Below are 14,037 nucleotides of genomic sequence, written 5' to 3'. Positions count from 1 at the left end.
GTCAGATAATATCCCAGTTATACACCACGGCTGTTTGTAGTCAGATAATATCTGATAGTTATACACCACGGCTGTATGTAGTCAGATAATATCCCAGTAATTCACCACGGCTGTATTTAGTCAGAGTGAGTGAGTGAGTTAAATTTTAAGTCACATCGGCAATATTTCAGCCATATCGTGACTATCAATAGTTAAACATAATACATATATTTAAAAAAAACCTGTCAACGAAGGACAGTAAAATCACTAGACTTATCACAGAAAAAGATATAAAACTAGTACGTAATTTTAAAAGAGAATAGCATAATACATGACGATACAATATAAAAATGGGCTACAGATCGTCAGCAGCTGAAGGTAGATCACCATGCTAGGGTCCATGGGGACTTACAGTACTTTTGCTACCTGCATGGACCCCAGCCGGATTTACATCATCCCTTCAGCTGTTGGCGATTATGGGCAAGTTTTAGCCAAAGTTAAACGAACATATATACTACGAATAAAAACGTGGCTGAAATAAATATACTTTGAAAGACGTGGTCTTACATACCCTCTCAGGGGGACAATATTTTTACACTACTTCAACCCCCTTCGAGGATATAGCCACTAACAATCTCAGTTACTGATTTATTTTACCAATTTTAAAAGTGAATTTATTTATTATTCTAAACATGATGATCAAAATTTATGAATCAATTCGATTTCTTTTAAAAAACCAAGATTAAAATGAGAACTTACCTGTGTAAAAAGGTCCTTCATAGTTGAAACTTTGAAATACTTATCCCTTGTGATGGAAAAATCAACACAGTCAAGCAGGACATGCTTGACCGTGATTCTTTCATCACAAGGGATGCAGAATGGAGGATCCTCACCACTTAAAATATATTCATGAGTATACCGTGAATGGCCAATGCGACATCGTCTTAAAATGACCTCTTCAAATCTGGACTGACAACCCAAGTAAGTATAACCGATATTTGCTTTTATTGCATGTAATTTATTTATACCCCCTTGGGTGTCCCACTTCTTCTGCATTAGATCTCTGATGAAACATCTAATGACAGGTTTAAAATCACTGTATGGTATAAGAAGTGGTGTCACAGATTTGTTGAGTGCTGCTTTTGAAGCAGCATCAGCCATTGTATTACCAACAATTCCAACATGGCTGGGTAACCAACAAAAGACGATGTCATATTGGCCAGTCGCAAGATCATTATGAAGTTCTATGATGTCGAGTAAAATTGGATGCTGACACGAATTATTTTTAATAGCCTGAAGACAGGATAAGGAGTCTGAAAAAATAATGAAGTCTTTATATTTAGATTGGTTATTTATATATTCAGCAGTTAATATGGCTTTTGACTCAGCTGTAAAAAATGAAGATTCATCCGGTAATCTAGTTGATATAGTTCTGGATCCAATGACGGTGGCGCTGGCAACAGCATCACCGTCCTTGGATCCATCAGTAAAAATAGATTTATAAGTATCATATTCACACCGTAACTGATTGTATTCTTGTTGATATTGTGATTGATTAGTGTCAGACTTTTTTAGTTTAGTTAAGGTAATATCCACCCGTGGCTTTACCAATTGCCAAAGAGGAGACGAAAGCAGGCGGAAAGGAGATATAATTTCAAGTTTAATATCGGCAGCAGAAATTAAAGGTTTTATTCCTATTCCGAAAGGCGGAATAAGAGAGGACTTCTTACCGTACAGATCCTCATAAAGAGGATTAAATACACAATTGTATGCAGGGTTAGACTGATTAGAATATAATTTTGTGATGTACTGTAGAGATAGTTTGATACGGCGTTGTTTCAGGGATAGCTCATCGGCCTCAACATATAGACTGTCAATCGGAGAAGTTCTGAAAGATCCAAGGCAAAGCCTCAGACCCTGGTGATGTATGGGATCAAGTAATTTCAGGTTACTTTTACAAGCTCCACCATAGATGATGGAGCCATAATCGAGCTTAGAACGGACAAGTGATCTATATAAGTGAAGAAGGGTCGTTTGATCTCCTCCCCACTTGGAATTAGAAATGACCTTCAATAAATCTAGTCCCTTCAGACATTTAGCTTTCAAATACTTAATATGCGGTAAGAAAGTAAGGTGATGATAAAAAAAATATTCCTAAAAATTTAGCTTCTTTTACAACTTTAGTTGAAATGAATACAATTAGTTTTAGATTTAGAAAACTTGAATCCGTTCTGCTCAGCCCAAACATCGATTTTATTATTGTCTCTCGATCGTGTGCATATTTTTACCTCGACATGATACATTAAAATCGTCAACAAACAAAAACCCGTCAATAGAGTCATTTAAAACCTTAGCCAAACTGATAATTTTTATGCTAAACAACGTTACTGATAATATGCTACCTTGTGGGACACCTTGATCTTGATCGTAAAAATCAGACAAGGTGGATCCCACACGAACCTGGAAATTTCTGTCTGTTAAAAATTGATCTACAAAATGTGGCAAACGCCCTCTCAAACCCATGTCATAAAGATCTTTTAAAATTCCATGTTTCCAGGTGGTATCATACGCTTATTCTAAATCGAAAAATATTGATACCGCATGTTGTTTATTGATTAAAGCATTTTTCACAAATGTTTCCAGACTAACCAAATGGTCAACTGTACTTCTATTTTTTCTAAAACTACATTGAGTGTTTGTTAAAAGGTTATTAGTTTCTAAATACCATATAAGTTGGTTATTTACAATTATTTCCATGGTCTTACATACACAGCTAGTGAGCGATATCGGCCTATAATTAGAAGGATCAGTATGATCACGACCAGGTTTTGGAATAGAAATAACAACGGCATTTCGCCAAGATGAAGGGAAACTCCCCGTTGTCCAGATATGATCGAAAATAGTCAATAATGTTTCTAAGCATGACTCGGGTAAATGTTTGAGTAACTGATAATGAATATTATCAGCACCCAGTGTCATGAGCTTGCCCTAGGGCGGTATGCAGCTCATGGAATGAGAAAATTTCGTTATAATCCTCACCATTATCAGAATTAGAATTAATTGTCTTCTTTTCTTGTTGGACTTTAAATTTTTAAAATTTTGGTGGTGTATAATTGGATGAGGAAGAGTGTTTAGTTAAAGTTTCTCCTAATTTGTTTGCTATGTCACATTTATTGGTTAATAGAGTGTCACCGTCCTTAAGATGGTAAACACTAGTTTTTGATCCTTTACCTTTTATCCTTTGCACCATATTCCAAACCTTAGATATTGGAGTACGGGAATTTATCTTAGAGACATAACTGTGCCATGGTTGGCGTTTATTTTGTTTAAATGCTCGACGAGCTTTAGCATTTAACAGTTTAAATTTATCTGAATTGTGGACAGTAGGATGGCGTCGAAAATATTTCTCCGCCTTTTTTCTCGCTTTTCTAGCTTGTTTACATTCGTTGTTAAACCATGGTTTACGTATATGAAGAATTGTAGAGGATTTAGGTATACATTGGTCAGTAATTCCATTTAAAACGTCAGAAAAATCCTGAATAGGATCGGTAACATCAGTGAAACATTCGGGTTTTATTTGATTTAAGCACATTGTTTGAAATAAAGACCAGTTTGCCTTTGTAAAATTCCATCTTGTAGATGGAGGAACATCAGACGGATTTACAGTTGATAGGATAGTTGGGAAGTGGTCACTTCCACAAAGATCATTGTGGACAGACCAATCGAAATCGTTTAGTAGATTTGAATCAGTAAGGGACAAATCCAAAGAAGAGTAAGTCCCCGTTGCAGGATGCAGATAAGTATTGGTGTCATCATTAAAGATACACAGATCGTTATTGGTCATAAAATCCTCAAGTACTTTACCTTTAGTATTAGTGTTTGTACCACCCCAAAGAGGATTGTGGCCATTCCAATCACCCATGATTATACATGGCTTAGGTAGCTGACGATGGCGGAATATACAAAGAACACAATGTAAATGCAACGTGTAAAGTAAGTCGCACTGCAACAGCTTGATTGAAGATCCTCCAGTGGCCCTATCGTCTGGAGGAGAAAACGAATGATATGCACTGAACTGATGTAAATTAAAATTGTCTGTCTGCTTTAAATATGTTTCTTGTAAGCAGAATGTTGATAGATTAAGATCCTGGACTAATAGATGTAGTTCATTAAAATTAGTCTTTACTCCTCTACAATTCCACTGTACAATATTAGGTGAAGAAACTATCTTTTCGGGGGATTAACTGGGGATCTACCCCTCACCTTCCTTGATGGTGACAAGCTATGTGTCCAATAATGGCTGTTATCGGATAAATCCATGTCCTCTAAGGACCCAAACTTATTAAACAGTTGTATCTAGTTGTCCCCTTTTGTGGCTCTGCCGCTGAGATATTTTTTGTGACGATTCTGGTCTATGTTTACTTTTGCTTTTTGCAGTTTGTTTCACATTTGATTTTGATGCTGGTGCTTCAGCTAATTTAGGCGATTGTTTCTGTGATAGAGACGAATCCCTATCACCAGATGCCTGTGATTGAGTTAAGGATGGAGACGTAGAGGCTGTTTGTGAGCTAGAGGTCTCTTGTGGGGGCCTCATCTGGACTGCTGTAGACAGCAAGGCAGGGGCAGATGTCGTCGCCCACGTGTAGTCGGTCTGGCAACCAACAGAATGCCATGAAACATGTTTGTTCTTTGATGACAGCAGAGAAGCAGAAACAACAGAAGCAAAAGATGTTCCTGGTTGTTCCCGAGCAAGAACAACCTTCTTTGCTTCAAAAAAGGAGATGTTTTGTTCATGCTTCACTCTCGAAATTTTGGATTGCAGTTTCCATGTTGGGCATGTTGCCAGAGCAGTTAACACAGAGAGGAGGTTTATCACAGAGGTTACTGTCTTCACATGTTCCAGCACATCGATGGCAGGCAGCTGGGACATTGCATGACTTAGATCCGTGGACGTACTTTTGGCAAGTACAGCACCTTAAGGGATTTGGTATCCATGTATCGACGCTTAAGCTGCAATAACCAGCTTTAAGTGATTATGGACGCACCGGAAGACAAAGTGTGAACAGATATGTATTTGTTTTGATGACTTCATTGTTTTTTTTAGCTGTGAAGCGTTGAACAGCAGTAACTCCTTGTGAGTGCTATTCAAAGTCCTGTGAGGAGAAACCTCAACAGGAACATTCGCCAATGATTTGCTGGATAAAAGAATTTGGGATTGTATAGGCCTTCGGCATTCGAATAATAGCGAACCAGATCTTAGTTTTTTAACTTCCTTCACATCGCCAGCCAAACCTTCTATTCCCTTTGCTATCGCAAACGGATTAAGTTTAATAGGACCACCATCTGGAGCAGACAGAACGAGAAATCTAGACCAATAAACAGGATTGGTGACAAGTTTAGTAGCATCTTCATGCTCAGAAGAAAACGAATCATCAGATTCGTGGGAACGTTTTTTGTGTGGGGGTGCCATGGTAGTAGTAAATGTGATTCACCCTCCTGGCTCCCCACCCCCTATGGAGTGTCTACGTGGACGATGCCACACGTCTGTGGATCTCCAACAGACGGCACCAAGGATACCAAGAGGGTATACTCAAGTAGAAGTACTAATCAAAGATTAATAAATCCACCGGACTGGCCCATGAGCCACCGCCTTCTGGCACTGGCATCTAGGCAAATTTTGAATTTATAAAGTATTGCAAAACTCAATAAACATGTAGAGTCAAACATTTGTCAGAAACTCAAATAATTGAACCATAGATATAAATTTCCAAGCCGGAATATTGAGAACAGTGAGCAAAAAGTAAGATGCTCAGGGCTTGGCATGACCAGCCGATTGATAAGACCGGGCCCATCTTATCACCCGTCTAGGCGAAGTAAGGGTCGAAGTGGTGTATTGGGCAAAGGAACGCTATTCCTGGAACCAGTGCCCTCAACCGCCAGACTCCCGTCCTCCGCCGACACTGGAACGCATCCCACGGCAAACGGGCTGCCCACTTTGGTCGCCTCTTACGACGAGCAATGGGGTGCTGTGGAAATATTCTACCCCGGTTCCACACGGGGGAAGAGCTATTAGCGCTACCCAGCACTCACCACGAGGAGGTTGCTCTTCACGAGTGCCGTATGTAGTCAGATAATATCCCAGTTATATACCACGGCTGTATGTAGTCAGATAATATCCCAGTTATACACCACGGCTGTATGTAGTCAGATAATGTCCCAGTTATACACCACGGCTGTATGTAGTCAGATAACATCCTAGTTTTACAACACGGCTGTATGTAGTCAGATAATATCCCAGTTACACACCATGGCGGTATGTAGTCAGATAATATCCTAGTTATACACCATGGCTGTATGTAGTCAGATAATATCCCAGTTATACACCACGGCTGTATGTAGTCAGATAATGTCCCAGTTATACACCACGGCTGTATGTAGTCAGATAACATCCTAGTTTTACACCACGGCTGTATGTAGTCAGATAATATCCCAGTTACACACCATGGCTGTATGTAGTCAGATAATATCCTAGTTATACACCATGGCTGTATGTAGTCAGATAATATCCCACTAGTTATACACCACGGCTGTATGTAGTCAGATAATATCCCAGTTATACACCACGACTGTATGTAGTCAGATAATATCCCAGTTGTACACCACGGCTGTATGTAGTCAGATAATGTCCCATTTATACACCATGACTGTATTTAGTCAGATAATATCGGAGGTATACACCACGGCTGTATGTAGTTAGATAATATCCCAGTTATACACCACGGCTGTATGTAGTCAGATAATATCCCAGTTATACACCACGGCTGTATGTAGTCAGATAATGTCCCAATTATACACCACGGCTGTATGTAGTCAGATAACATCCTAGTTTTACAACACGGCTGTATGTAGTCAGATAATATCCCAGTTACACACCATGGCTGTATGTAGTCAGATAATATCCTAGTTATACACCATGGCTGTATGTAGTCAGATAATATCCCACTAGTTATACACCACGGCTGTATGTAGTCAGATAATATCCCAGTTATACACCACGACTGTATGTAGTCAGATAATATCCCAGTTGTACACCACGGCTGTATGTAGTCAGATAATATCCCAGTTATACACCACGACTGTATGTAGTCAGATAATATCCGAAGTATACACCACGGCTGTATGTAGTTAGATAATATCCCAGTTATACACCACGGCTGTATGTAGTCAGATAATATCCCAGTTATACACCACGGCTGTATGTAGTCAGATAATATCCCAGATACACACCACGGCTGTATGTAGTCAGATAATGTCCCACTTATACACCACGACTGTATGTTGTCAGATAATATCCCAGTTATACACCACGGCTGTATGTAGTCAGATAATATCGCAGTTATACACCACGGCTGTATGGAGTCAGATAATGTCCAATATACACACCACGGCTGTATGTAGTCAGATAATATCCCAGATACACACCACGGCTGTATGTAGTCAGATAAAATCCCAGTTATACACCACGGCTGTATGTAGTTAGATAATGTCCCAGTTATACACCACGGCTGTATGTAGTCAGATAATATCCCAGTTATACACCACGGCTGTATGTAGTTAGATAATATCCCAGCTATACACCACGGCTGTATGTAGTTAGATAATATCCCAGTTATACACCACGGCTGTATGTAGTCAGATAATATCCTAGTTATACACCATGGTTGTATGTAGTCAGATAATATCCCAGTTATACACCACGGCTGTATGTAGTCAGATAATGTCCCAGTTATACACCGCGGTAGTAGTCATGTTTTTCCCACATTTAGACCCTAAACACATTCACCATTTAAACACAATCCTACACATGTTTAGTACCATGATGGGACAAGGAACGTGTTTAGGTTTGTGTTTAGAATCTGAAGCTATACGGTCTACTTGGCTGACTTGATGCGGAACACTCTTTGATATGATGCCCGTGCACCACGTGCTCACATTAGTCCACTTGCGTGGCCGTTGTCTCAGGCTCACTGTACGTATATATAGACAGTATGTGGCAGCTTTCAGCATTGTCATTTCTATACACGTAGATAGATCATCAAGTGATCCAAGAAAGGCCACGCGATAAACATCTCCAGTTGTATTACTGGGTGATTGTGGTGTGTTGAAATGGTGTGTGTGTCTGAGAGTGTGTGTGCGTGCGTGCGTGCGTGCGTGCGTGCGTGCGTGTGTGTGTGTGCGTGTGTGCTTGTTATTGTCCGGACTAATGTAGGCTTTCCGATGCTAGCCCACAGAGAATACCATGCCACAGTTCCACATTGATACCCACTCAACCACAGTATAATGACCCCGCCAGGCAGGGAAACAACAAATACCCCCCAAAACGTTAAAAAGGTGGTATGCCGTGGCCGAAAATGGACCCCCGACTTCCGCGCTATCCACGAGCGTTTTATACTGCAGGGAATCACCAGGAAAAGACACACAGACAGGTTGTAGTGGTTTTATTCAGTATATACATGTCACGTGACTAGTGCTGAAGCTGACAGACTTAGTGTCAGACAGATGACGTCTCTGAAAGAAAATGACATTTTTTATATTTAAGTTTTTTTCATATATGTATCTTAGTGTCTGTACATTGTGTCTTACTGTGCAATAAATATAGAAAATAAAAAAAATATTTGTGGATAAACACGTAACTGGTGTTACCTCATACTAATTTGCTTCCAGTCTTTTCTTTACCATGTAATTAATATTAATCAATTCCATGGAACGTTTGTCAATTGTCAACAGCCTTTATTATTCTGATACCATCTAGACAAACGTATATAATTTTAATTGAACGCCTTGGTCGATATTAGTTTTGATTCTTTCGTCGAATTGCACATTTTCCCAACTTTATGACACATTAAGGGTTTGACTGTGGTCCAAATAATTGCAAGATTAACATGAACCAACTTGCACTGTTAAGGGTGTGTAGTTTTGTCCCAGTGTTTGTTTGAGCGGGTAAGGGTATTACGGGCAAATTCAAGTCTCTTTTCAGCGTTTGTCTCGAAGGAAACGAATGCCCTTTGAAATCTGCATCCAGCATACTGAGGTAACCCAGACGTCTGCACTCCGTGAAGGCATTCGATGCATTGGCAAACAGGAAGTTGGTCAGGTTGGCCGGAAGCGGTGGTGGGGTTGGAGGTCTTGGGCATGCGCAATCCTGTTGCATGTGATTCTGACGTCCATATTGTGATCTGTCAGTTTTCACAACATTATCTTCGTCGTTGTTTTCAGCCCTGAACGGCATCTGTTTTAGTTCCGCTTTCTCCATCTCCCCTGGAACACGAAGGTCAAGGTGTTAAAGGGGGACAATCCACAACAACCTGGTCCAGCCTAGTTTGAGGCATAGTTATTCTTTATCATCAATGCCCTACTGAAACTGTCTGTGGTTAGCAGAAATAGTACAGATGCAATAGGCAGGCAAAGAACACTAAATCATAAACAAGAGTTTTATTTTGGTTTAAAGCAACAATTACAAACAACAATTACTATGGTACTTTAATTCACATTTACAAAATTTCTGAAATCGTAAATTTCTATTATGATCACGATAACTGAATGACAAGCGTGTCGAGCGATGTTGCCTATCCTGACTCAAAAGCCAAACTGACATTACAACGACACAGTGTGGTCGACACGTGGCGCATTTGCATATTTTGTTCATGCTTTTAGATATGTATCCGCGAAGTAAAGCAGCGTGTGCACGAACTGTTTTCACACACAGAAACAAAACAGAACAACCTGTTCGGAAACATAGCATACTTACAGAAATACAACCTGTGATGACAATATCCTTATGTCCAGTCTGTGTGTCATCGACATAATATCATTATCTTATATATTGCACTTAATTAAACATATAGAATATAAAGTGGATCTTGAAACAACCCCAACGCCACCCACCCGCGGAAGCCCTGAGTACAATTTTTCTTCCTGGTTTTGCAGGAACTTGTCACGTGGCAGATGGTCTTCATGTCCTCTCCTAAAAGATGTGTTCTTTGTCAATGTTTTGCAGTTTTACTTTTTACATTTAAAACTTCACTGTTCGCATGGCCCCTCTCTTTTGTGAGCAGACCAGTGAAGATCCGGGGTAGAATAGGTCTTCAGCAACCCATGCTTGCCGTCAAAGACGACTATGCTTGTCGTAAGAGGCGACTTACGGGATCGGGTAGTCAGGCGCGATGCTCATGATGTCAATCACGGGATTGTCTGGACCGAATTGATTATTTACAGACCGCCGTCATATAGCTGGAATATTGCTGAGTGCGGCGTTATACAATATGAAACAAACAAACTTTTGTGAGCATAAACTATCACAGCGTGTCTGCTCAGTGTGAAGCAGGTCGTACACGTTTACCTCTTTTGTAAAACCCATGAGCACGAGTTGGAGCTGATAAAAGTGTGGAGCTTAAATTAATCTTACAAAAAGATTCAAACCCATCATATCGGATCCTGACACGACCAAGGGACGCAACATTCCATAAGAATTGTAGAATCATCTCACACAATCAAGCCACTGGTAACGATGTACCATCACACGCAATCACGCCACTGGTAACGGTGTACCATCACAGGCAATCACGCCACTGGAAACGGTGTACCATCACACGCAATCACGCCAATAGAAACGGTGTACCATCACACGCAATCACGCCACTAGAAACGGTGTACCATCACACGCAATCACGCCACTAGAAACGGTGTACCATCACACGGAATCACGTCATTAGAAACGGTGTACCATCACACGCAATCACGTCATTAGAAACGGTGTACCATCACACGCAATCACGTCACTAGATACGGTGTACCATGACACGCAATCACGTCACTAGTAACGGTGTACCATCACACGCAATCACGCCAATAGAAACGGTGTACCATCACACGCAATCACGCTACTAGTAACGGTGTACCACCACACGCAATCACGTCACTAGTAACGGTGTACCACCACACGCAATCACGCCAATAGAAACGGTGTACCATCACACGCAATCACGCCATTAGTAACGATGTACCATCACACGCAATCACGCCAATAGAAACGGTGTACCATCACACGCAATCACGCCACTAGTAACGGTGTACCATCACACGCAATCACGCCACTAGTAACGGTGTACCATCACACGCAATCACGCCAATAGAAACCGTGGACCATCACACGCAATCAAGCCAATAGAAACGGTGTACCATGACATGCAATCACGCCACTAGCAATGGTGTGCCTCCGTAGGGATTCTGGGTTAGAATAGTTCCCCAATAACTATGGAATAGTAGAAGGGACATTGTCGCGTTATCGCCCTTCCAAAAACAAGCAAAAAGTGTCATAACTAACCAAAGCACGACAAGGCGACAACGCGATAACGCGACATTTTGGCCATTTGTCGCATTGTCCCCTTCTCGATTAATGGATCGCCGAAACTGTGATACTCCTTTCTTACACATGTTTGATAGGGCGACAATGCGACAACGCGACAATGCGACAACGCCACATCTTTTGACCTTGAAAAATGTCGCGTTGTCGCATTGTCGAGCTTTGGTGAAGTCCACGTCCTTGCTTGACAACGGTATAAGGATCATTACCGAAACGTCGCCTTCACAGTATTAAAGAAGTTGTTTTCCATAAATTGTGTCTACTTTGTCATCCGTCAACTTCTAAGTAATGCCTATCAAACAATTCACCTGGATATCGATCATGGCGTTGATATCATGTAGATAATCAAAACAAATTCAACAACACAAAGGTTCCCGAACACACACAGACTTTACTTCTAATATCATAACGACTGTACAATCAGCTGTATCGGAGTGCGCAGAGTGTGTGCAGGCCCTGCGGCCACACAGGTCCTTCACCTGATGGTTCTCAGGTCCGCACAACCTACCGATATGTATAGTAAAACGTCACAACCAACACGCTGCAAGAAGCTTAAAAGATAGGCTCTTCTCGGGGAAGAACACACTAAGGAAACAGAGCATCCTCTGAACGAAGCATACATATAACAGAGTACGACAGAAAGATCTGCATGCTTGCAACCTGGTACATTGACTTGAGGTAAGGGGTAAACAAATATCACCACGATATTGAAGATGGTCAATAAGAAGCAATGGGATGGAACAGGGCACAACGTAAGCTTGTAAGCGTATGAAGAAATAACATAAACTAATTAATGTCCAATTGTTTTCACATCATCAATACGAACGTAATGTAAAACAAGACATCAAGATACAATATGGTTCAAACGATCATTGTGAAGATATCCAAATGAAATTAAAAACAAAATGACAGATCAATTGAGAAATTTCGCACGCATCTCTGATGATATCTTTCGAAAGGGGACAGATATATGTCTCGATGCTACACGTGTTTGGTTCCTGGTAAGACATTGTTGAGATGAGCCTACGGTGTTCTGTTTCTTGGTAAGATATTGTTGATATGTACAAAGACACCATACGGTGTTCTGTTTCTTGGTAAGATAGTGTTGATATGTACTAAGACACCCTACGGTGTTCTGTTGCTTGGTAAGATATTGTTGAGATGTACAAAGACACCATACGGTGTTCTGTTTCTTGGTAAGATAGTGTTGATATGTACTAAGACACCCTACGGTGTTTTGTTGCTTGGTAAGATAGTGTTGAGATGTACAAAGACACCCTACGGTGTTCTGTTGCTTGGTAAGATAGTGTTGATATGTACTAAGACACCCTACGGTGTTCTGTTGCTTGGTAAGATAGTGTTGATATGTACTAAGACACCCTACTGTGTTCTGTTTCTTGGTAAGATATTGTTGAGATGTACAAAGACACCCTACGGTGTTCTGTTGCTTGGTAAGATAGTGTTGAGATGTACAAAGACACCCCACGGTGTTCTGTTGCTTGGTAAGATAGTGTTGAGATGTACAAAGACACCCCACGGTGTTCTGTTTTTTGGTAAGATATTGATGAGATGTACAAAGACACCCCACGGTGTTCTGTTGCTTGGTAAGATAGTGCTGTGATGTACTAAGACACTCTACGGTGTTCTGTTTTTTGGGAAGATATTGATGAGATGTACAAAGACACCCTACGGTGTTCTGTTTCTTGGTAAGATAGTGCTGTGATGTACAAAGACACCCTACGGTGTTCTGTTGCTTGGTAAGATAGTGCTGTGATGTACTAAGACACCATACGGTGTTCTGTTGCTTGGTAAGATATTGTTGAGATGTACTAAGACACCCTACGGTGTTCTGTTGCTTGGTAAGATAGTGCTGTGATGTACTAAGACACTGTACGGTGTTCTGTTTTTTGGTAAGATATTGATGAGATGTACTAAGACACCCTACGGTGTTCTGTTGCTTGGTAAGATAGTGCTGTGATGTACTAAGACACTCTACGGTGTTCTGTTTTTTGGTAAGATAGTGTTGAGATGTACTAAGACACCCTACGGTGTTCTGTTGCTTGGTAAGATAGTGTTGAGATGTACAAAGACACTCTACGGTGTTCTGTTTTTTGGTAAGATAGTGTTGAGATGTACTAAGACACTCTACGGTGTTCTGTTGCTTGGTAAGATACTGCTGTGATGTACAAAGACACCCTACGGTGTTCTGTTGCTTGGTAAGATATTGTTGATATGTACTAAGACACCCTACGGTGTTCTGTTGCTTGGTAAGATACTGCTGTGATGTACAAAGACACCCTACGGTGTTCTGTTGCTTGGTAAGATAGTGTTGATATGTACTAAGACACCCTACGGTGTTCTGTTGCTTGGTAAGATAGTGCTGTGATGTACTAAGACACCCTACGGTGTTCTGTTGCTTGGTAAGATACTGCTGTGATGTACTAAGACACCCTACGGTGTTCTGTTGCTTGGTAAGATACTGCTGTGATGTACTAAGACACCCTACGGTGTTCTGTTGCTTGGTAAGATAGTGTTGAGATGTACAAAGACACCCTACGGTGTTCTGTTGCTTGGTAAGATAGTGTTGAGATGTACTAAATCATCAAACTACTGATACATACCCGGACATAACGAGT

General features: G+C 40.8%; 1 protein-coding gene across 1 annotated transcript in view; it reads right to left on the bottom strand.

Moving 5' to 3' along the window:
- Positions 1-8,477: 8,477 nt before the first annotated feature.
- LOC139455186 (uncharacterized) overlaps positions 8,478-14,037 on the bottom strand; it is a 54,420-nt gene continuing 48,860 nt past the window's right edge. The window contains exon 7 of the mRNA XM_071236738.1: positions 8,478-9,297. Within this exon, the coding sequence (XP_071092839.1) occupies positions 8,882-9,297 (416 nt within the window). The 3' untranslated portion in view covers positions 8,478-8,881. The remainder of the gene's footprint in view (positions 9,298-14,037) is intronic.

The sequence above is a fragment of the Haliotis cracherodii genome, unplaced genomic scaffold (genome assembly GCF_022045235.1).
Source record: "Haliotis cracherodii isolate W230 unplaced genomic scaffold, xgHalCrac1.p SCAF_11, whole genome shotgun sequence".
Lineage (NCBI taxonomy): Eukaryota > Metazoa > Mollusca > Gastropoda > Lepetellida > Haliotidae > Haliotis > Haliotis cracherodii.
This window is presented reverse-complemented; position numbering and strand designations above follow the sequence as displayed.